The sequence below is a fragment of the Ictalurus punctatus genome, chromosome 14 (genome assembly GCF_001660625.3).
Source record: "Ictalurus punctatus breed USDA103 chromosome 14, Coco_2.0, whole genome shotgun sequence".
NCBI classification, from domain to species: domain Eukaryota; kingdom Metazoa; phylum Chordata; class Actinopteri; order Siluriformes; family Ictaluridae; genus Ictalurus; species Ictalurus punctatus.
The window spans coordinates 25,722,586-25,748,840 of NC_030429.2; the positions used below are offsets into that span (position 1 = coordinate 25,722,586).

Below are 26,255 nucleotides of genomic sequence, written 5' to 3' on the forward strand. Positions count from 1 at the left end.
TCAGGCAGCGCTGTAACTGAATAGGTACCGGGGTGGGCATCAGGTTCGGAGAACACATCAGTGTCGTAACATCACGCGGTCGACTTCAGGACGGACGACGGAGCAGTGACCCGCTATTCTGCGCTAACTTTAACATGTATCTCATTTTACTGATCAGCTTTTGGAGATCTACTACAGTACTACAGTAAAGCCCCTCCCTCGTGTACGGAAAGCCGACCTAGTGAGTGAAAACTAGCCTCGTGTGTGAGAGCTGATCTCCAGACTGAAAGCTGTATAAGATTAGGCTGTGTTGGATTGTGAGAGTTCAGCTCAGGGCAGTGGAATAAAAATCCACTGAAAAATCTGTCCTCTTCATATTTTAGCGGTTTATAGGCGCTTAAGGACGGCGTTTATCGGCAGCTCTCGGGTTCGGGAGTTTGTGTGTGCGAGCTGTGTGGGCAGAGAGGCACTTAGAAAATAATAAACTGCTAAATGGAGTGCACAGGGAGCAACTCCGAGAGAGAGAGAGAGGGGGGGGGGGGGGGGGGGGGGGTGAGTAAGGACTGAACTGGGTATGAATGGGTAAGTAAAAAGAGAGATGTGAAAGGGATGGAAAGAAAGCACGAGTGCTGTGATGGACAAGGAAGGATAGAGAGAGCAGAGCGTGAAAGAGTGTGAAGAGTAAATAACAGAACATCTAGAAAAGAGAACGGGAAAATAATGATCAAGAGGGAGTTAAAGTAAAACCGGAGGGAGGGCGGGAGAAAGAAAGTAATAAAGTAAACAAGTAAGAAGACACTAGGAAAAGCGACAGTAGGAGGGAAAGGAGGGAAAGTGGGGAAAGGGATAGAGGTGGGAAGGTGAAGGAAGGGAGGAAGACTAAAGAGATAAAGAGAGGGACTGAGCGATTGAGAAAGTAAAGGAGAGGGAAAGAGGAATGATGGATGGACTGTTAGAATAAAAATGACAGACTGTTCACCACGAGGACGGAGAGAGAAAGGGAGACGGGTAGACAGAGTTAGAGACAGGTTAGAGATGTAACTCAAGCAAAGACAGGATGTCCAACAGAGAAGAAAGAAGCAGAAGACAGATGAGTGTCCAGTGTGACTGTTCCCTGTGGGAGAGTGAGTCCAAGTTCACACCAAGCCCCGAGTAAATTCTCTCCCCATTTAACACCGTGGGATTGTGGGACGTCCACAACACGAGTTAGTCCTCACATACTTTATAGCAGCAGTATTAGTAGTAGTTTAGTATTAGTAGTAGTAGTTTTAGTAGTATTAATAGTAGTAGTAGTAGTAGTTTTAGTATTAGTAGTAGTAGTAGTATTAGTAGTAGTAGTAATATTAGTAGTAGTTTTAGTATTAGTAGTCGTAGTTTTAGTATTAGTAGTCGTATTAGTAGTTTTAGTAGTAGTAGTAGTAGTTTTAGTATTAGTAGTCGTAGTTTTAGTAGTATTAATATTATTAGTAGTAGTTTTAGTATTAGTAGTAGTTTTAGTATTAGTAGTAGTCGTATTAGTAGTAGTAGTAGTAGTTTTAGTATTAGTAGTAGTATTGATAATATTATTATTAGTAGTATTAGTAGTAGTTTTAGTATTAGTAGTCTTATTAGTATTAGTAGTTGTATTAGTAGTAGTAGTTTTAGTATTAGTAGTCGTATTAGTATTAGTAGTAGTTTTAGTATTAGTAGTAGTATTAGTAGTAGTTTTAGTATTAGTAGTCTTATTAGTATTAGTAGTAGTATTAGTAGTAGTATTAGTAGTTGTATTAATAGTAGTAGTTTTAGTAGTATTAATATTAGTAGTAGTAGTATTAATATTAGTAGTAGTATTAGTAGTCGTATTAGTAGTAGTTTTAGTATTAGTAGTAGTAGTTTTAGTAGTAGTTTTGGTATTAGTAGTATTAATATTAGTAGTAGTATTAATATTATTAGTAGTAGTATTAGTAGTAGTTTTAGTATTAGTAGTCTTATTAGTTGTATTAGTAGTAGTTTTAGTATTAGTAGTAGTAGTTTTAGTAGTAGTATTAGTAGTAATTTTGGTATTAGTAGTATTAATATTAGTAGTTGTATTAGTAGTAGAAGTATTAGTAGTAGTTTTAGTAGTTTTAGTATTAGTAGTAGTATTAATATTAGTAGTCGTATTAGTATTAGTAGTTGTATTAGTAGTAGTTTTAGTATTAGTAGTAGTATTAATATTAGTAGTAGTATTAGTAGTAGTTTTATTATTAGTAGTAGTTGTATTAGTAGTAGTATTAATGTTAGTAGTAGTATTAGTAGTCGTATTAGTATTAGTAGTAGTTTTAGTAGTTTTAGTATTAGTAGTAGTATTAATATTAGTAGTCGTATTAGTATTAGTAGTTGTATTAGTAGTAGTTTTAGTATTAGTAGTAGTATTAATATTAGTAGTAGTATTAGTAGTAGTTTTATTATTAGTAGTAGTTGTATTAGTAGTAGTATTAATGTTAGTAGTAGTATTAGTAGTCGTATTAGTATTAGTAGTAGTTTTAGTAGTTTTAGTATTAGTAGTAGTATTAATATTAGTAGTCGTATTAGTATTAGTAGTTGTATTAGTAGTAGTTTTAGTATTAGTAGTAGTATTAATAATATTAGTAGTAGTATTAGTAGTAGTTTTAGTATTAGTAGTAGTTGTATTAGTAGTAGTATTAATATTAGTATTAGTATTAGTAGTTGTATTAGTAGTAGTTTTAGTATTAGTAGTAGTATTAATATTAGTATTAGTATTAGTATTAGTAGTTGTAGTAGTAGTAGTTTTAGTGTTAGTAGTAGTAGTTTTACTATTAGTAGTAGTATTAATAATATTATTTGTAGTATTAGTAGTAGTTTTAGTATTAGTAGTATTAATATTAGTAGTAGTAGAATTAGTAGTAGTTTTAGTATTAGTAGTAGTATTAATATTAGTATTGATAGTAGGCTAGTAGTATTAAATGTTTTGCTTTCGTAGACTGAATTCAATTCGATTCAGTTCAGTTTTATTTGTATAGCGCTTTTAACAACAGACATTGAGCCGAAGCAGCTTTACAGAAACATATATATTTCCAACCTAAATTTTAAATTGATTAATTTATCCCTAACGAGCGAGCCAGAGGCGACGTTGGCGAGATAAAACTCCCTGAGACGAGATATGAGGAAAAAACCTCGTGAGGAACAAGGCCCGAAAGGGAACCCGTCTTCATCTGGGTGACACCGGATAGTGCGATTATAAAATAATACACCCCTCCTTTAACAGTGTGCTGAAAGATACAACCAAAAGTGCAATTGTGTAATCAGGAAATTCATTATAGTGATAAGTTATGAACTGTTTACTGATGGAAACTTGAGTGTAAAGTCTGTTTGAGCAGTCCTAAAACTCTCATTGTAGTTGTAGTCCCAAGACATCGTACCAGAACTGTTCGAACGTATCATTTGCAGTGTCATCTTTATGGTTTCTGAGTGTGTCATTACGTTGGGACCATCCTCAGTAACAGCGAGTGGTTTCCAAGTGATGAGAACTCCAGCCAGAAGTAGGGCATCGGGATGGATCAGGCTGGTCCGGAGAGCAGAACGGGTCAGGTTCACCGTTATCTCAGGAGTAACACATGTAGACTTGTGATCGTGACGATTAGATGTTGGTATCATCCAGAGCCTTCGCAGGCGTTGGCGTCATCGGGAATCTTCATAGAGGATGGTCCTGAGCTGAAGCTGGCACATTCACTGATTACCAGGAACAGGAAACAAAAGCAGAAGGATTAGCGTAGCTGCTGTTCATTGCATTTCAGGCAGAGATGACCGTGTCTCTAAGAACTCTGAACTCTAGCAGCTGCATAGTGGACTAACTGTAGCTTATTTATTGAGGATGCAGGACAACCACCTATCAGTGCATTATGATAATCCAGTCTTGAGATCATGAACGCAAGGACTAGTTTTCCTGTGTCAGAAACGGATCAGATGTAAGGCTGTTTTTGTTAGCTGGGAAATAAGATTTTTGAATGACAGGTGCTGTCTGATATAACACCCAGACCTTTAACTGTAGTGGATGAAGTAGGCGTACATCCTTCTAACTGCAGATTGTATTCTAACAGCTTTTGTGTACGGATTTTTCGTCCAATTAGTAATATCTCTGTTCTATCCGAATTTAGTAAATGAAAATATCCGGTCTTTAATGTCTTTAAGACGTTCTGTTAACGTGGAAAATGTAGAAATGTCCTCTGGTCTTGTAGAAATATATAGCCGAGTATCATCAGTGTAACAGTGGAAATGAATCCCGTGTTTTTTGATAATAATTCCAGCGTGTATGAAGAAAACAGCAGGGGGCCTAATACCGATCCTTGCGGCACACCGTACTTTACTGCCATTATGTTAGAAAGCCCATCATTTAAACAAACAAAATGGTAGCAGTCCGACAGGTAGGATCTAAACCATTTTAATACCCGTCCCTGAAAAACCAATGTAGTTTTGTAATTATCTAAGAGGATGTCATGATCTATGGTGTCGAACGCAGCACTAAGATCAAGTAGACACGCAGTCTCGGTCAGATGATAGAAGCAGGTCACTTGTACTTTTGACAAGTGCAGTCTCTGTGCCGTGACGGGGCCTGAAACCTGATTGAAATTCTTCATGGATACCATTATTCTGCCAAAAAGGAGCATAATTGAGCAGACACAACTTTTTCTAATACTTCAGACTTAAGTGGAAGGTTTGAGATTGGTCTGTAATTTGCTAGCTTACTGGGATCTAGCTCCGCCAGCTCGAATGTTCTCCGGACGTGACCTGGAGATAAAGAGGAGTTAATAATATTGAGAAGAATTCACACATTCATTTCCTGTCATGAAAAGCGTTGTCTAAAAAACAAAGACAAGGTAATATGTATAATAACAAGTAAATAGGCTAGAAATAGGTGTTATATTGTGTGATTGTTGAAAGGTTTAGTGAAATAGGGAGCTGTGGGGTTATAATAAACGCCAGTTCTTGTTAGCAGTAAACGGATGGCATATATGCATATATATTTGGCGCTGAGATGGGAGTTGCCAGTCTGGGAAATGGAGGACCTGAGTGAGCGGGCGAAATTTGAAGATTTGTGGACAATCTTATCCAGTTGTTTTTGTGAAGGAGTGGGATGCCGCTACAGGCTGGTCTCCAGCAGGCTTGTGTTATCACTGTACCTCCATACTGGAACGGGGGCATATTGTGTTCAGCATGATCAATCAGGAGAAGGAAGAGAATTGGTCCAAGCAAGGTTCCCTGAGACACGCCGCATGTCAGGCACTTCCATTCGTATGGGACACCATGGTATCAGTTTTTGTCTCTGTTTGGAGATGGAGTCAGATGTTCAACGCACTAGCTCAGACCTTTATCATTTATAAACAAGCAGCAATATGCATTCAGTCCGGTTGGTTTGAATCAAAACAAACATAATGGAAATGAATCAAATCAAACCGAATTGAATCGAAACATGACGGGACCTGAAATCCCAGATCGACCTCACGCTGTTCACTCGGTCAGTCCGCGATCTGCTGTGTCCTGCCTCTCTCAGGCTGAGTAGACTTCATGATGAGAACACACTCTCCAGGAGCTGCTGTGTGTATGCGTGTGTGTGTGTGTGTGCGCCTGCCTGCCTGCCTGCCTGTGTGTGTGTTTTGTTATGGACTTGGACTCTGCTCTGAGTGGATTAAGGTGTTTAGGACAGATGGCCTTGCCTTGTGTTTGTTTGCTGTTCCCCAAATGACAGTTCTCCCTCTCTCTCCCTCTCTCTCCCTCTCTCTCTCTTTTGCTCTCTCTCTCTCTCTCTCTCTCTCTCTCTCTCTCTCTCTCTCTCTCTCTCACCATTCCATTAAATCCTCCACTCCTCTCTCCTCAGCTGTGTTTGAGTTACTCAGTGTTTCAGGTGTGTGTAATGGTGTGTTCCTTAACTGTGTGTGTGTACCCGTCTCTGAAGAGGCAGGGCGAAGCAAGCGTGGAGGGTGTCCTCACCCAGCTCGTCCTGGAGCACCTACAGCTCACGCCGCTACAGTGGGGTGAGTGATGTGAGCACTGTTACACCACACCACACTACTGACTACAACACTGTTACACCACACTACACTACTGACTACAACACTGTTACACCACATTACTGACTACAACACTGTTACACCACATTACACTACTGACTACAACACTGTTACACCACACTACTGACTACAACACTGATACACCACACTACTGACTACAACACTGTTACACCACACTACTGACTACAACACTGTTACACTGCACTACTGACTACAACACTGTTACACCACACTACTGACTACAACACTGTTACACCACACTACACTACTGACTACAACACTGTTACACCACACTACTGACTACAACACTGTTACACCACACTACACTACTGACTACAACACTGTTACACCACACCACACTACTGACTACAACACTGTTACACAACACTACACTACTGACTACAACACTGTTACACCACACTACACTACTGACTACAACACTGTTACACCACACCACACTACTGACTACAACACTGTTACACCACACTACACTACTGACTACAACACTGTTACACCAAACTACACTACTGACTACAACACTGTTACACTACACTACACTACTGACTACAACACTGTTACACCAAACTACACTACTGACTACAACACTGTTACACCACACTACACTACTGACTACAACACTGTTACACCACACTACACTACTGACTACAGCACCGTTACACCACACTACACTACTGACTACAACACTGTTACACCACACCACACTACTGACTACAACACTGTTACACCAAACTACACTACTGACTACAACACTGTTACACCACACTACACTACTGACTACAGCACCGTTACACCACACTACACTACTGACTACAACACTGTTACACCACACCACACTACTGACTACAACACTGTTACACCACACTACACTACTGACTACAACACTGTTACACCAAACTACACTACTGACTACAATACTGTTACACCACACTGCACTACTGACTACAGCACTGTTACACCACACTACACTACTGACTACAACACTGTTACACCACACTACACTACTGACTACAATACTGTTACACCACACTGCACTACTGACTACAGCACTGTTACACCACACTACACTACTGACTACAGCACCATTACACTACACTACTGACTACAACACTGTTACACCGCACTACTGACTACAGCACTGTTACACCACACTACACTACTGACTACAACACTGTTACACCACACTACTGACTACAACACTGTTACACCACACTACACTACTGACTACAACACTGTTACACCACACTACTGACTACAACACTGTTACACCACACTACTGACTACAGCGCCATTACACTACACTACTGACTACAACACTGTTACACCGCACTACTGACTACAACACTGTTACACTGCACTACACTACTGACTGCAACACTGTTACACCACACTACACTACTGACTACAACACTGTTACACCACACTACACTACTGACTGCAACACTGTTACACCACACTACTGACTACAACACTGTTACACTGCATTACTGACTGCAACACTGTTACACCACACTACACTACTGACTACAACACTGTTACACCACACTACACTACTGACTACAACACTGTTACACCACACTACACTACTGACTACAACACTGTTACACCACACTACACTACTGACTACAACACTGTTACACTGCACTACTGACTACAACACTGTTACACCACACTACACTACTGACTACAACACTGTTACACCACACTACACTACTGACTACAACACTGTTACACTGCATTACTGACTACAACACTGTTACACCACACTACACTACTGACTACAACACTGTTACACTGCACTACTGACTACAGCACTGTTACACTACACTACTGACTACAGCACTGTTACACTGCACTACTGACTACAACACTGTTACACTGCACTACTGACTACAACACTGTTACACTGCACTACTGACTACAACACTGTTACACCACACTACACTACTGACTACAACACTGTTACACCACACTACACTACTGACTACAACACTGTTACACCACACTACACTACTGACTACAACACTGTTACACTACACTACTGACTACAACACTGTTACACCACACTACTGACTACAACACTGATACACCACACTACTGACTACAACACTGATACACCACACTACTGACTACAACACTGTTACACCACACTACTGACTACAACACTGTTACACCACACTACACTACTGACTACAGCACCGTTACACCACACTACACTACTGACTACAACACTGTTACACCACACTACACTACTGACTACAGCACCGTTACACCACACTACACTACTGACTACAACACTGATTCCTCTTTTCCTCTTCTTCTTGTTTTCTTGTTTCTTTTTTTGGCTTCCTGACAGGTAAGTTCTTCATTTTGAAAAGTTGAACAATACAAAATAAACTTGTACAAATCCCACATGCTAATCAGGTGGGGCCCCCTTTAGGGAGGTTCCTGGTATAGCAGTGTACATTACACATCGAAGTTTTTTCATGGATTTGGTATCAGCCTCCATCAAAACATTGCCCAAAGCAATTACCTGCCTTGCCTGTCCTGTAGCTACACCTGTGTGGATGCAGATCTAGCAAAATATAGCTTTTGAAAAAAAGTACTGATAAACATGTTTGAAAAAACATCTAACCATAGTTCAACGACTCCATTTCTCAAAAAATTAACCATCACTGCTTCTGTAGCAGATCCTCCGTTTCAGCCAATCACATGCATTTATGTAAATTATTCAGATGCAGGCAGCTTATCAGACTACAGACTAGCTACAGGGCACGGGATGCCAGCTCAGACGGGAAGGAGTTTACCTGGACTTTGCTAGATGTTTCATTATATTTACCCTCTGTGGTCTGATTAACTGTTGGCGCCGTTTTTTTTTTTTAAGCCGACAATAAAAAAACGAATGTTTTAAGACGAATGGTGGGCAGCGTAAAGATGTGAGGAAGGTTTTCCTGGAAAACCGAATTTAAAGAGCGTCTGAATGGCACAGAATATATAAATGTCTGAGCAGACCTATTATTCTCTTCACGGTGGCTGTTAATCCACAATGAGTAGAAACTTCTGGCGAAATACAGATGCATTGTCACAGAATGATTCCCGGAACTTGATGGTATCTTTTCATTGGCCCGCATAGTCCCCGATCTCAACCATTTTTATGCAGGGAATCAGTGGAAAGTACTCGGTAAGAGGTAGGATCGGAAATTCTGGAACAATCCTGGGTCAGTTCCAGGGAAAGAGGATGACCTCTTTATGACTGTTTATCCACTGATACTTTTTTAGCATGGCTGATTTAAAACCATCAACAAACAACAGATGGACGGCCAGTGACCGTGAGCCATATTAGGAACATCATCCAGTAAAGAAATCGGTGTTGTAAATCATGATCTCTGCTAATTCGTACTGATATGACCTGTAAACTGCTGCACTAAAATAAACAGTGTATAAAAAATGGTTTGCTCGCTGTCTGTCTCCGGTGCAGTGAGGCTCAGGGAAAAGGAAAGAAGTCATTTTCCTGTCTGTGGTCGGTGTAAAAGTGTGGCTGGAGTCAGTCTGATTGGTTCTTTGGTAGTGGAAAATTTGTCACATGTACGAAATACAGTCCTGGCCAAGTTTAGAAATGTTCTTTCTTTCACCACAGAAGCTGCAGGTAAGAAGCTTAAATTTGAAAATAAGTTGTCAGAACCTTGAATATCTGTAACTATACTCTGTTTACTGGACAATCTACAGCCCTATCCTCACCAATGTCATGGGCTTTGGGTAAAGACCAAAGGAATGAGGTTACAAGTACAGGTGAGGGGAAACGAGGTTCCTCCGCATGGTTACTGGGCTATCGGAGGAGCTCAGAAATCAGGAGTATAAGAGTGTACTGGAGTCGCTGCTCCTCTGAGTCAAGAGGAACCAGTTGTGGTGGTTTTGTTGCCTTACAAGGATGCCCCTTGGTCGGCTAACGGTAGAGCCACGTCAGACCCGGGGTAGACGTGCTGGAGAGATTATATATCTCACAGTTGGGTTGGGAATCAACGGGGATATGGAACTTGTGGCCAGGGATAGAGAAATCTGGACTGATCTTCTCAAGGACGAGTGAAAGGAAAAACGCCTGAATGTATTAAAACACACAAGATTTATTTACTGAAAACTCCGAGACTTTTAAGCTTCATCGCGACACGATACAGTACACCCCTGCACACTGTAAATGGACACCAGCTGGCCTGAGCACATGTTGCCCTGACGCTATCTATCCACCTCCTGACTTGCATTGATTTTTATTTTTATTTTTTAACAATGTTAGTTTTTAGGTCTCAGCAGGGGCAGGGGGTTCTCTAATCAGCACACCGCTGCCGAATGTCATTTCATTGCTTCGTAGCATTTTGTTGAGAACGCACATGATTAACATTAATAAGAATTAAGAGCATACCAATGCCTTTTGTCTTGTCACTCTTCACAATAGGAGCTTTATTTCTTAAAAGCAGTGCATTATCATGCCATAGGAACTCCGGTTACAAAACATGCTTTTAGCGAGCTCTTCTTGCCGAGTTTGTCAGAAATAATTCCTCTTTCTGTCTCGTGGTCTAGAGAAAAGGATCGCAGTCAGCTCGCTGTGTGATATGCGTTACGCTGTGACAGAAAGTGAGAGTACTGGAGAGTTTTATAATCACTCCATTCATTTGAAGGTGCGCTATATTATATGTACAGTATAGACGTTAAAATTGCTCAAATATCATTTCATTACAGTAGATGCTAGATGTTTATTTGGTGAGTGAAAAGTAAGTTATGTCTTTAATTAGCCTATATATATATATACAAACACACACACACACACAGTGGGGGAAATACGTATCGAACGCATCAACATTTTTTTCAGTAAATATATTTCCAATGAGGCTATGCACATGAAATTTTCACCAGACTTTGGTATTAACTCAAGACATCTGGAAATATAAAGTATTCACAACATTAAAGTCCATAAATAGTTATGTGTAATAAAGTGGAATGACACGGGAAAAAAGTGTTGAACACGCTAAGAAAAAGCAGTTCTCCCAGGCAAGGTAAGGAACCAGCTGAAATGTATGAGTTTACTCTGAATTTTTTTTCATTCTCCATTTTATCCACCTCTAATGAGTCCAATGTGGACCGAAAAGCTTGTTCAAATGTAATAACATCCGCTGACAAAGTGCTTCAGAAAAAAAACAATCTAATGTTAATTGGTCTTCAGGCCTTCTGCCATCCTTTCTTCCTTCTTTCAAATTGCACTCATGTTTCATTATTAGGAATTCTGTTGGAATTAGCGACAGAATCCAATCCAGCACCTTGGAAACATGGCTCCACTCGGATGTCACGTTGACGACCCGTTCTTGACAATGTTAATGGACAGCCGAGCACTTTTGTTTGCCCAGCATAGTTTTGATTAGCGCCACGCTAATGGGGTTTGCGTCCTCTGCTTTGTAAATCCTCCATACGAAGTGTGGCCAGTCATCCTCTCAGCTCCCCGATGAGCTCCCAGGCATGACTTTGCATTTTTTTTTTGTTTCATCCAGGAGGTCGTTCCTGTGCCTGTGGAGGTAGATGTCATGCAGTACAAAGCAAATGATAGACCAGGTTGGACTCTGGTGGCCATCTTGAAACCAATATGTTGGTGGGTGTAACGCAAGAGCTGCAGGGCGCCACAGAGATGTTTCTAAACGACACATCGTATTTGCATATTCGTTTTGTTAATTTCAACGTGGTGAACTGTCTGTGAGAGAAGTCCCCACTTATGTTATAGTCAAGTCAAGCGGGTTCTTATTGCCGTTCTTCATTTATAGCGTGTATACATTGGAACGAAATGTCGTTTCTCCAGGACCGTGGTTCAACACGGAGCAGTATGCAAGACTACATAAAGTGCAAATAAAGAAGAGTTTGAGACGAGTGCAGGACAATGAATCCACCGAACAGAACAGTAAATACACAGGACATGGGCTGTAAACCGTAAACTATTGGTCGGGTAGCAGCAGTGCGTTTATTGTTCCGTAAAGTGACTGATGCGGGTTTGTAAATCATGGTGTGCGGTTGTGTCGAGTCATACTGGGCTAGGTGTTTGACTAGCTCGGGTTTGGACGCAGCAGGGTGTTGAGTAATCCGACCGCCTCAGGGAAGTTTTGCGGAGTCTGCTAGTGGTGGCTCGGTCTCCACCACAGCTATATACAGTCGTTCCCTCCCTCGCCAGCCTCTCTTTTTTTCCCCTCTCACTCACTCTCTCTCCTGAAGTTAATAAGACAAAAGCAAATATCGCAGTTTGTTGTGTTACTGAGAAATCGCAAGCGTACACTCCTCTGTCCTGAAGACGTCGGCGAAATGTTAGTGTTACAGTTACAAAGCTCTGACACTGGAGACTCCTTCCATAAACGTGAAATAAAAATCTCCTTACAGGAAACGTCATTACATCAGCGATCATATGTTTGTCTTTGTTAAATAATGTGTGCCTGATTACTCTTTGCACCTGTGTTTGGGTGTGTTCTGCATTATCACATACTGAGATAGCATGCATACCCCCACTGCTATCGTTTTCCAAGAAGGTTGCTTACTGCTCTTGCTAATTACGGGAGACAAACGACGGGCCATCTCTGAGACACTAGCCTGTTTCATCATCCTCCCGAAGCAGGATGAATAGATGAGGAGAGAGAGAGAGAGAGAAATGCCATTAAAACTGGAGGAGAGGGAGAGCTTTAACAATCTCAGAAATAATGCTGAAGCGCTTTAATTGCGTGAGATGAGTGACAGCAGCAGATGAACCCAGCTGGTGTTGCTCAAATTGAATTTCAAAACCATTAGTCTTGGGTCTTAGCGCAAGCTCTGTAGATGATCAGCCCCTCCACAGACCTTTAAAGTGGAGGTGGGGTGTGTATCGGGAGGGGGAGGCGACTGTTCCACCGCTGAAACACGATGTACTTTTCTGACAATGGAGCCTCATGAATGGTTTCATTTTAAGTAACTCTGCATGAATATTTTAAAGCCGCGAGTGAAAATGACTTATAGGAGAATTACCTGACAGCGTGTGCGGGTTATTTTATAATGTAAACCCCATTTGTCAACTTCAGTTTCCCGAACGAGGGCGAGAGAGAGTGATGAAGAGAGAATGAAAAGAGGTAGAGAGATGGATGAAGGGAACAACCTGCTTCAACAGCATGCTGGCAGTTTGAACCAGGTACAAGCAGCTCATACAGACACACTCTTCATAGTGTTTGGCCAGTATTAGCAGTGAAGATTAGGAACATGCTGGAAAACGATCAGCGTCTTGTGTTCATGTACAAGATTCGTGTGACCTCCCATAAGCTTACGGCATGCATACTGTACACCGCAAATCTGATCCAATGCAGAGCCGTTGTTCCGGACTGGTATTAACCATGTGCTGATACTCAAATACACACTGGTCAGATGGGGAAGTGTAGATTGGTTCCTAGTCCTAAAAGGTTTAATTTCCCACCACTCCTTTGGGAGAATCCTTAAAGTCATACCGCAAAGGGTTTTCCTTTAAGAAAAGTGGTCCCATTACTATCGATCTGAAAACCAGTAGCCAATCACGGGCATCTGTGAGGGCATGAGGAAGAGGCCAGATAGCACGTTCATCCAAGTGTGTTATGCTGCCCTTTGAAGCAGCTTGAGCAGCGGTTTGATACGATGAGGCGGTTTCAGAGGCCGTATCTCCAGCCTCCCTGGTCAGTAGATGTCACATCATAAGTCGAACCTAGCTAGTAGGAGGGGAATTGGCAAATAACTGTACTGGGTAGAAATGGGGTTAATGGACAAAATGCCAGGCTTTTCCCAAATGGATCTGCTGAAGAACCCTGGATGAATTCTTTTTTTGGAAAGCCCCAAGAGTTCTTCACCCGTTCCTTTGCAGATAGCCTGGGGTACTATTACATATGTAGCACTTAATCCGTTTGAAATGAGCCCTGGTGTGTGTCGTCGTCCCCCCCCGGTGCAGTTGTTTAGTCAGGGGAGAATAGAAAAGCCTTGGGTGTGGGCCAAAATAACTTGTCTGAGATCATCTAAGAGACATGATGTCAGTCTGAGCCACAAGTTGCAAACTGACCCAAAGGACAGAGCTGTAGCTCTGAAGAAATGACATGTCCTGGAGATTTGAATGGATTCGAACAGGAAACATGGCGAGCACTTCACACGCCACACTTATTAACAAATTCAAGAAGACCTGAAGTGTTTTGCAGAACAACCGAGAAGTGGGTGTCCGCAACACAAACATCCACTGACGAAGGCACAACCCACGTTGTCCTAGCAAACAAAATCCCCAGTGTACGGAAACTTTTGGGACAGCGTGTATATTATTGTTCCATATATTCCAGGGTTTGCAATTTGTAGGCAAACAAAAGAGCAGGGGAAGAGATGAAAAATAGAAAGGAAGGACAGAGAGAACAGGAGGTGGAAAGAGCAGATCTTGTGTCCTTTACAGATGATGCTTTTTCTCTTCATCTTTATTTGAATAAACAAGCACTAACTAAACAGTACTCATTCTCTGCAGTCGCCTCAGGCGCCGAATCGGAAATCTACATCCATCTGCACACCTCGTATCGATTAGATCAGGGCGACTGTTTGGAAGAATTTCGAATGTTTAGGCAAGTGTCCTGAGAAAGACAAGAGACGAAAGAGATGATGACGACTTCACCCATTAAATCCACAGGCTGCCTCAGAGGACACACTGTAACTGAACTCAGCTCACCCTGATGGACGGAAAGACAAATGTTTGGTCTTGAAAGATGGAGGGATGGGGAGGGGGAGGAGAAAGGTCGGAGAATGGAAACAAAGCGCTCTGAGAGAGATAAATAGAAGGAGAAAGAGTGCATTGAGAGCGCATCCCTTTTTTTCTGATGTGTTCGATAGTGCTGCCCATACGAAGAGGCGGGTTGTGCCGTGTCAGTGCCAAGGTAGACAGATGGCATGGTGAAGTGCATGGACAGGACATTCAGTGGCTGCAAATGAACAGTCCATTCAGTCCATTTAACTAAACATTGCTGTTACCCTGTTCCTACCATATCCTTACCCTATTTCTACCCTCTTCCTATCCTGTTACCCTGGCTCTTGGCTGGAGAACTTGGTTGTATTCCCACCTTACCCCCAGGATATTCTTCGGCTCTAACCCCAAATATCCGCAAATCGGTTAGTGAAGATGAATGACTTAATATATTTGTAAAATAAATTCAGTAAGTATAATTGATTTAACTGTCACTATTAGACAGGCTGGTAATAGTTATGGAAGAACAAAGTAGGAACTTGTAGTCCGCTCGACAGAAACAGGAGCTTGTGGGCTTCAGGATGGCCCAGTGCAGTTACACATAACTTCATTTACGGACTTTAATGTTGTGAATTCTTTATATTTGTGGATTTCTTGAGTTAACACTGATGTCTGGTGTAGATATTGTCTGTATAACCTCATTCGAAATATATTTACTGAAAAACAAACGTCGACGCGTTCGATACTCTAACCCCCCCCGCTGTAGCACACTGTTCTTTGTGTCAGGATGAATCTGAATTAAATGCCATGACTACATTTGAGTAGGGTCGATTCTGAGCAGCATGTGGTGATTCTATGCTGTTCTGTGCCATGATGCCCTTAAGGGACATACTTAACCACTCTTTGCTGGAGGGGAAACTAGTCCCTGCAGTCAGCTAACGAGAAAGTTGCTTTGAGCAAAAGTGTCAACCCGGACGCTATGCAGATATAATGTGCCGTAATGTGAGTCGTAACCGAATTTGACATGTAAGGGCGAAGGAGAGGAACTCTCAGAGTTCTGTTCTTGCAACAAGATGGCATTGGTATAAGTCTGTTTTGCTCGGTTGTAGGCATAGACTCAGTCCATCACTTCCTGGTACATACATCTAGAGCTTCCATATCCTCCTTTACTCCAATTCTGGTTTAGATCTCTGACAGGTTTGTGTTTAGAACACGCTGAAATGGCAGTAATTTCAGGTTTCTGCCTTCTAAAAACATTCACATTGTTATTAAACTCACCAGCGATCAGTTGAAGGTCTAATTTCAGGATTTACGTTCATTTGTCTCAATACCTTTGTATCAAACATTGGCAGCTTGTTACTGGGGAAACTGCAAAACTTTTATGCACGGAAAATATCAATAATGAAATGATAAATGGGGGGTAGTGGTGGCTTGGGGGTTAAGGCTCTGGGTTACTGATCGGAAGGTCGGGGGTACAAGCCCCAGCACTGCCAGGCTCTGGGTTACTGATCGGAAGGTCGAGGGTTCAAGCCCCAGCCCTCCCAGGCTGCCACTGTTGGGCCCTTGAGCAAGGCCCTTAACCCTCTCTGCTCCAGGGGGCGCTGTATCATGGCCGAACCTGCACTCTGACCGCAACTTCCTAAGATGCTGGGGTATGCGAAGAAAAGAATTTCACTGTGCTGTAATGTATACATGACCAATAAAGACTCATTATGAACTTCTGACCAGTCAGAATTGGTGTAAATTTGGTACAGCGTGTTTTGACCCATTAGATTCTAGGAAGTATTGCTAAATGCTAGCTTTCATAACAGTTAGCTAAAGTGAGTTTCGCAGTTGTACGTGTTTCTAGAAATTCAAGTTCATGAACAGGTTCGAGGAAGGTCTCCGGGTCGGTGTCTCATAATTACAGTAACTGAGATGAACTGAACAAACAGTGCAAATGCTATCTCCAGAGTGTCTGCTACGGAATCTTATACAAACCTCACCAGTCTGCTTTTTCTGCGTCTGGACTCTACAAGTTCCATCTCTTGCTTGGAATGGAACTGATTCATCATGTTTCCGGAGGTTCTAATTGCAAGATAACAGCGTTTTGGCGAGTTAGAGTACGATATCGTTGCGAGTTACATATCGACTTGTTTTGCGTGAGATACCTGGCACATTCTTCTAAAGATGAGGGATTATGTCATCCAGCCTGGTTGCAGAGCAGAGATTCTGTCAACACCGCTCACCTGAAGAGAACTCGTGGCTATTTTTAGAAAGTGATGTGGGCTGGTTGTCGCCGTGCCGTGATAAAATACTGCCCACATACTTCATCTCTATCTCTCGCTCTCTCTCTCTCTCTGTCTCTCTCCAGATCTCTCAAACGTATTGCACAAATCAGGGCGGTGTCAGGAGACGCCTATCATCCTGACTGATGGCTCGGGTGGGCGGAGCTCGGCGACGTGGCTCGGGCTGATTTATCTGCTTGTTTTTCAGAGTTGTCACCCAGGTGCTGTCCATCACGGCGTAGCGCATACGTCTGGAGCCTCCCTGTCTACTCCGGCTCCTGAATTACAGCAGGGTATGATAAATACGGACCAAGTAGAGAGGAAAAGAAGATGAAGAGAGTGTTTTTTTATTTTTATTTTTAGGCCTTGGTATTGTTTATTTGGTTTTATTATTGAAAATGCAGCAAGTTTGTTGTAGTGCTTGTGCATATCATCTGCTGAATTATAATCGGATCAGAACTTTTTTCATAGTGGGAGTTGGATATAGTGGGAGCGAAATGCTAGAGAGGTAGATGAGTAGAACGTGGCAAGCTTATGAGATCCTGCCGCTCTGGCTGATGCAACGAATGAAAGCGATGAAGACTGACAGAAGGAGAACCGAGATGTTCGGTCACAGGAAAAGGGGGGGGAAATGGAGCGATACAGAAGGACAGGACGAAAAAGATTGTTTCATGAAACCGCTTTTTGTTAAAGGTTCTGGATAACTGCGTAGTCAGAGACCGACCCCAAGCATCACAAGGGTCTTGTATCTGGATTGCATCCAGATAAGATTCTGTAGATAATCTCACCTGGATATTATAGACAAGCTGCCGTAATCAATCCTGCGCTCTTCTCCGGAATCTTCACACTATAACACACTCAGTACTGTTCGTCTTTCCTCTTCTACACCTGTACACGGTAATGATTCATAATCCCACCATCCACGATCACCCAGTCCTCGTTTGAGTCTGGTTCCTCCCAGTGGGTCGTATCAGGGAGTTTTTCCTCGCCACCGTTTCCTCCGCCTCGTTCATCGGGAATCTGATTTCGCATCTGGATTTTCTGACCATTGTTGAAAATTGACTTGAATTGAACTGGATTGACCGGTTTGATACATCACTTGTTGGGGGTGGGAGATCATGGTCTCATCGAGACAGGTCTAAAATGTGTATAAATATTGAAAAGCAATTATACAATGGTGTGGTCCTCACCAACTTCTATAAATGGACAAATAATGTCAGGAGACAACAAAAAACGCAACAGATTTCAATGTGTAGGCATTTCTTCCAGAAATATTGCCTCGCACCACCAGGGTTGTGGGTTCGAATCTCGTCTTCTGTGTGTGTGCATGGAGTTTGCATGTTCTCCCTGGGCACCGATTGATGGGTTGAAGGCCCAGACTGATGAGAATGAAAAATATCAATACTTTTTAAATTGCAAGATGAAGCAGAAGCAATCATGACCTCGGGTCAAAGTAGCAGCAGGCAACAGCACAATCACAGGAGTAGTGGCAGCTACAGCGGCAACGCCACCCTGCTGCCCTTTTGTTCATCTCGACCTTTCTTGCAACGCTGTCCGCGGTCAAAACATACGCATCGTGAGTGACACTACAAATCAGCCGTGAATCCCTTTGCCTGAAGTCACGGCTCTGCTTTCCTGTGATCGTAACAATTCTAGCCCATCGAGTCTGAGTGCTTGGCCCCCTGAAAATGCTGCATGCAGCTTTTAAGTTATCATGATATGAATACTATAAACTGTCTCATCCTCTTCTTCACCACGCCTTCCATTCACAGCACACGCTTGTCCTTATCGCTTTAGTGATACGCCGCTTTTTTTTTTTAAAAAGCCCATTTCCTCCACACTGTTCCTAATCCCACTTCCATCGAACCCAAACGGGATAGCTGTTGATTCCCTGCAGGGAGACGAGACCTCCTGAGGATGTCAGCATTTTGAATCGAAGCCGTTTTGGGCTGTATTCGGTGTTCTAGTTGTAATTATTACATTAACCACTGGTTTAATCCGAGAAATTCTTGATCGATGCTCGTTATTCAGCAGTTGATAAAATAGCACTCGATCCAGCGCGTCCTCTTATTTTGCATTTACTCGTGCGCGACTTACCGTAGCTGTGAGAGGAGACTCCAGGTCATGAAATCATAACGTGTGTGCTGGATGGGGTTTATTTCATCACGCTTTCAATTTGACGTTTGGATCTGTCATGTTAATAAAATAAGCAACGTTTTTTTCTGGTTCGTTCGAGGCACTGTCCTGTAAAGAGAACCTGCCCCGGGTTTATTAATTATTTAATCGGGTCAATATTTACAGTGTGTTTAATATTGACCTCACGTAGCATTCCATAGTTTTCCCATAGTGTATTTACAGCCAAAACAAACATTCCAGTGTGTTATATTGTGCTTACGTTAAACTGTCTGACAGTGGCACTGGACTTCAAGTCCCCATGAAGTCAAACGTGACGTTTCGTAGCATTTAGTATAAATATGTTCACCTTAAGGTTATCTAAAAGCTAGCGCGCTCCAAAACAATGGCAACATTTAGAAGATATATACGCAGTCAAAGTGTACCGTCTCTCTTTACCACCGATACGGATCGACAATTCTGATGACATCATTCTGCACTTCAGGTTTTTCTCATCAGACGTTCTGTCCAATCAAACGCTCTCTAGAATCTGAAGTGTCCCGCCCATAACGTTTTAAAAATCCTTGGTACTAACGCTAAGTAACTCTAAGTACGGCTGTGAGGTAAGCTTAATCGCTATTGGCTATTTAAAAAGGGGGACGGGCCACTCGATATGTCCCGCCCTGACTTCCTGTTTCAGTGGAAATTTCATCGACACCGCACGTTTCAGGGGACGTTAATATCGTTCCTCACGCCAGCTGATACCACGCAAGAGGTCAATATTGTATATAACTGAGACGTGACTCTCAAACTCCGCCCCCGTGTGCATAACTCTGCCAGGACTTCTGAACAGCGCTTTAACCGGGAGGTTGCATCTGAATGTGTGGTGTGTGTGTGTGTGTGTGTGTGTGTGTGTGTGTTTATTCTCCAAATGCTCCGTCCTGCTCACTTTCCCAGCTGATGGTGAGCGGTGTTGACTCTCCCTCTCTCCGGAGACGTTCTTGTTCGTTTGCGTCCCTCACGTGGCGAAAGCAGCAGGATCAATTGTACACACACGCATATTCACACATACACACCCTCCTCCTCCTCCTCCTCCTCCTCCTCCTCCTCCCATTCTACCTAATGAAACGGAGCAATGAGTTAAGTGGTTAAAGATGGAACAGATAAGGAAGCTCATCTCCCTGAGTGATATGACGTTCACGTGGAGGCGGAGCTTACACAGAGACCGCCTTCGTCCGCACCTCGTCCTCAACTGTTTCATTTGCTTAATTAATTAAATTGTTTGAATCTTTATTGACTGATTGATTAATCAGTGTGTTTTTTTTACTGTGAGTGTGACTGGGCATACGAGATTAAAAAAACGTCAATAAAAGAGAAAGCAGGTCATGTAGCATTCTGCTACGCATTTTACCTTCCACCTTACTTTTTTAATGCAGTCGCATTTTTCCCTTCCTTCTGTCCTTTTTTTTTCTATCTGTACAGAACACACACACACACACACACACACACGGTTGTACGGCTGCTGTATTTATAGCAGTGTGTGTTTGCATGCACGGTGAAACTCTTATAAATATTTGACTCGCAGATTCAGTGGAGGAGCTCAGCTGATGCTCGACAGGTGGCATGTGTTTTACAGGGGACACACAGGAGAACACACACACACACACACACACACACACACACATAGACACACACACACACACAACTCCTTCTTAGATTTTGCTTCTTCATTCTGTGTAGTGATGAGTAGAAGTTTTCCCAGAAGTGTGTCACTGTCCTTTGGTGTGTATGTGTGTGTGTGTGTGTGTGTGTGTGTATGTGTGTGTGTGTGTGTGTGTCTGAGAGTACTTTGTGTGAATAGATAATACCTGTCGGCACAGTGGGAACAGTGAGGCTCCAGCAGAGATAATACACCTTCATTATATTGCGCTGGTCATAGCCTCCTTCATAAGCTGATCTATGTTGTGTGTGTGTGTGTGTGTGTGTGTGTGTGTGTGTGTGTGTGTGTGTGTGTGTGTGTTTGATTCCATACTCATCGTCTTCAGTAATACACTTTGAGCTTGTGTGTCTGTTGGAGAGAGCATGTGGCCCATCACTGTTGTATTTTTGGGTGATGTGTGTTTGGAGGGGGAGTTGGTTACTACCCTATGATGCCGTGTTTGTGTGTGTGTGTGTGTGTGTGTGTGTGTGTGTGTGTGTAGACGATTGATTTGTGATAACTGCTGCAAAATGTCTCAGAATACAAACAGCATCATCAGAACAGCTCGTTAACACGGCATCATTAAAAGTCCATTAGAGAATGTTCCGCAGCTTTCTCACACTTTCTTTCATTTTCCTCTCTCACAATCATTGCCTTTGAGTGCTGTTACAGCCCCGAGATCTGCTACGGATCTGCGTGCCTCTGCTGTGCCGAGATTTGGTATAGAGCTGAGATTCAGTAATATGCTGAGATTTGTTACGGAGATGAGTTCGGTTATGAGACCGAGTAAATGAATTTACTGAGCTGAATTTGTTACAGACCCGAGATCACTACAGACCCGAGATCGTTACAGACCGAGATCGCTACAGACCCGAGATCGCTACAGACCCGAGATCGCTACAGACCCGAGATCACTACAGACCCGAGATCGTTACAGACCGAGATCGCTACAGACCCGAGATCGCTACAGACCCGAGATCGCTACAGACCCGAGATCGCTACAGACCGAGATCGCTACAGACCCGAGATCGCTACAGACCCGAGATCGCTACAGACCCGAGATCGCTACAGACCGAGATCGCTACAGACCCGAGATCGCTACAGACCGAGATCGTTACAGACCCGAGATCGCTACAGACCGAGATCGTTACAGACCCGAGATCGTTACAGACCCGAGATCGTTACAGACCCGAGATCGTTACAGACCGAGATCGCTACAGACCGAGATCGCTACAGACCCGAGATCGCTACAGACCCGAGATCGTTACAGACCCGAGATCGCTACAGACCCGAGATCGTTACAGACCGAGATCGTTACAGACCCGAGATCGTTACAGACCCGAGATCGCTACAGACCCGAGATCGTTACAGACCGAGATCGTTACAGACCCGAGATCGCTACAGACCCGAGATCGTTACAGACCGAGATCGTTACAGACCCGAGATCGTTACAGACCCGAGATCGCTACAGACCCGAGATCGTTACAGACCGAGATCGTTACAGACCCGAGATCGCTACAGACCGAGATCGTTACAGACCGAGATCGTTACAGACCCGAGATCGCTACAGACCCGAGATCGTTACAGACCGAGATCGTTACAGACCCGAGATCGTTACAGACCCGAGATCGCTACAGACCCGAGATCGTTACAGACCGAGATCGTTACAGACCCGAGATCGCTACAGACCCGAGATCGTTACAGACCGAGATCGTTACAGACCCGAGATCGTTACAGACCCGAGATCGCTACAGACCCGAGATCGTTACAGACCGAGATCGTTACAGACCCGAGATCGCTACAGACCCGAGATCGTTACAGACCGAGATCGTTACAGACCCGAGATCGCTACAGACCCGAGATCGCTACAGACCGAGATCGCTACCGACCCGAGATCGCTACAGACCCGAGATCGCTACAGACCGAGATCGTTACAGACCCGAGATCGTTACAGACCCGAGATCGCTACAGACCCGAGATCGCTACAGACCGAGATCGCTACAGACCGAGATCGCTACAGACCCGAGATCGCTACAGACCGAGATCGTTACAGACCCGAGATCGCTACAGACCGAGATCGCTACAGACCGAGATCGTTACAGACCCGAGATCGTTACAGACCCGAGATCGCTACAGACCGAGATCGTTACAGACCCGAGATCATTACAGACCGAGATCGCTACAGACCCGAGATCACTACAGACCGAGATCGTTACAGACCGAGATCGTTACAGACCGAGATCGCTACAGACCGAGATCGCTACAGACCGAGATCGCTACAGACCGAGATTGCTACAGACCCGAGATCATTACAGACCGAGATCGCTACAGACCGAGATCGCTACAGACCCGAGATCGCTACAGACCCGAGATCATTACAGACCGAGATCGCTACAGACCCGAGATCATTACAGACCGAGATCGTTACAGACCGAGATCGTTACAGGACCTGCAGCTTGTATTACATTCCCTTTGTGTTTCTTTTCTTTTCCCCAAAGTCAGGCACACGGTCAGAATGAACTCACACGGTCTCTGCAAGTCACATGCAGATGCACCCTGCTTTTCCTTAATGCTGCATCTCAAATATCCGGATCGTTTAAAGGCACTTGTCCGCAACCTGACCGCGGCTACGTCATCGCGAATGGCTAGATCACCAACGTGCACTGGGACAGACCAGCACTTGCTCTCGACTTTGATTTCCTATTTTTAGCCCTCACGATGATGTAATGAAGACGTTCTGTTCCTCTTCCACAGGATTAAAGAGATAATAGTGGTGTAATTCAATGTACTCAACTCAGTGCACCCCTATCTGGTGTGTATCTCCCCCCCCCCCCCCCCCTTCTGTCTCTCTCTCTCTCCTTTATCTGTCTGTCTCTCTCCTTCTCTGTCTGTCTTTAATATGTCCGCTCTAATAAGGCAACCGGTGCTACATTACACAGGGCCAACTTGTGGCAGGCTGCCACGCACACACTCTCTCACACACACACACACACACACACACACGCACACGCAAAGATAGATAGAGAGAGAGAGAGTCATCACTTTGTGCATTGGATGTGAATAAATTTTATGAGCTATAATCTTCTCTGTAAGGATGCTGCTCTGTGCATATGTGTGTGTGTGTGTGTGTGTGTGTGTGTGTGTGTTAGGGAATGTTCACACGCCGTTAATCTCTCTCTCTGATAGCGTTCCCCGAACATCAGCAGCTCTGTAATCGTACTCAGAGGCTCAGCGGATGCATTTTTAATGTTGCTGCTTGGCATTTTAACATATCATTGATTTTAGTGATGATGCAATTCATATCATTAAAGGCTCAATCCACAAACATGCACACACACACACACACACACACACACACACACACACACACGTACTCAGGATTGTGATTGGTCAGAAGGTGTTGATTAATATTCTATAAAAGCAGCTCTGACAGTAGCGCAGCTGCAAATCACAGCTTTATATTAATGCGCTCGCTCTACTACGCTACCGTTTCTATAGCAACAACTCGTTCCCCAGTGTCAGCGCTTTGTAACAGTCCGAGGTGAAGCTGTAACGTTACGCTTTCTGACATGTTCAGCACAGAGGAGTTTACGCTTCTTTGCTGTTTCTCCGAAACGTGGCAAGCAGTTATGTCACAATGTTGTCATTTATCATCACTATCTGGTATATATGTGTGTGTGTGTGTGTGTGTGTGAGAGAGAGAGAGAGAGAGAGAGAGACACACACTAATGAAGCAGAGAGTGTACCTGTACGTCTCACACACTGCATGCAATTCAAACCACTTTGCATTTACTTTCAATTCTTCATCACCTATGACACGGTTTCAAGTACTGCCAAGCTTCATACAGCTGAAACTGACACACACACACACACACACACACACACAGACGCTGAGAGGTAGCAGGTGAGCAGGTCGGCCCTGGGCCAGGTTGTAAATTGAATTAGTGTGTGACAGACGTGGCTGGCAGGAGGACAGCAAAGCAAAACACGCTCTAAATAAGATACACAGAAAAGGAAAAGTGAGACCTGGGGGTGGGGGGGGGCAGAGAGAGAGACAGACAGCGAGAGAGAGACAGAGAGAGAGAGAGACAGACAGCGAGAGAGAGACAGACAGCGAGAGAGAGAGAGAGACAGACAGCGAGACAGAGAGAGATAGACAGCGAGACAGAGAGACACACACACATCCACACAGAGACACAGGGGGAGAGAGAGACAAAGAGAGAGAGAGAGAGACACAGAGTGAGAGAGAGACACACACAGAGAGAGACACAGAGAGAGAGAGAGAGAGACACACACACACACACAGAGACACACAGAGATAGAGACAGAGAGAGACACACAGAGATAGAGACAGAGAGAGACACACAGAGAGATAGAGACAGAGAGAGAGACACAGAGAGAGAGAGACACAGAGATAGAGACAGAGAGAGACACACACAGAGATAGAGACAGAGAGAGAGACGCACAGAGAGAGAGACACACAGAGAGAGAGACACAGAGATAGAGACAGAGAGAGACACAGAGAGAGAGAGAGACGCACAGAGAGAGACACACAGAGAGAGAGACACAGAGACAGAGAGAGACACACAGAGAGATAGACACACAGAGAGATAGAGACAGAGAGAGACACACACACAGAGATAGAGACAGAGAGAGAGACACACACAGAGATAGAGACAGAGAGAGAGACACAGGGAGATAGAGATAGAGAGAGACACACACAGAGAGAGACACACAGAGAGATAGAGACAGAGAGAGAGAGACAGAGAGAGAGACACACACACAGAGATAGAGACAGAGAGAGAGACACAGAGAGATAGAGAGAGACACACACACACAGAGAGAGACACAGAGAGAGAGAGAGAGAGAGAGAGACAGAGAGATAGAGAGAGACACACACACAGAGACACACAGAGAGATAGAGACAGAGAGAGACACACAGAGAGAGAGACACAGAGAGATAGAGACACAGAGAGATAGAGACAGAGAGAGACACACACACACAGAGACACACAGAGAGATAGAGACACAGAGAGACACACACAGAGATAGAGAGAGAGAGAGAGACACAGAGACAGAGCAAGACGAAGAGAGAGACACACAGAGACAGAGCAATACAGAGAGAGAGAGAGAGCGAGACAGAGAGAGAGCTTATTTCTTATTTAGATGTGTGTTACTTCAGACACGTATGCTCACAACATTACAGCAGATGGAAGACACGTGCGTACACACACACACACACACACACACACACACACACACACACACACACACACACAGAGTAGTAACAGATTTTGGATGTCGGAGGGGTAAGTGCTGGAGGATGAACTTGGGTTGTGCTGAATGTCGCGTGTGTGTTTGAACGTGCCGTACGGAGCGCGTCACGTGACTCACACACACGTGTTCCGGAG

At 43.7% G+C, this 26,255-nt stretch overlaps 1 protein-coding gene across 2 annotated transcripts in view; it reads left to right on the forward strand.

Annotated features, from left to right (window-relative positions):
* The window catches only part of trappc9 (trafficking protein particle complex subunit 9), a 246,251-nt gene that overhangs the window by 162,805 nt on the left and 57,191 nt on the right, over positions 1-26,255 (forward strand). For both annotated transcript variants that reach the window (XM_053685549.1, XM_053685550.1), the window contains one exon: positions 5,899-5,990. In XM_053685549.1, the coding sequence (XP_053541524.1) occupies positions 5,899-5,990 (92 nt within the window). The remainder of the gene's footprint in view (positions 1-5,898; positions 5,991-26,255) is intronic.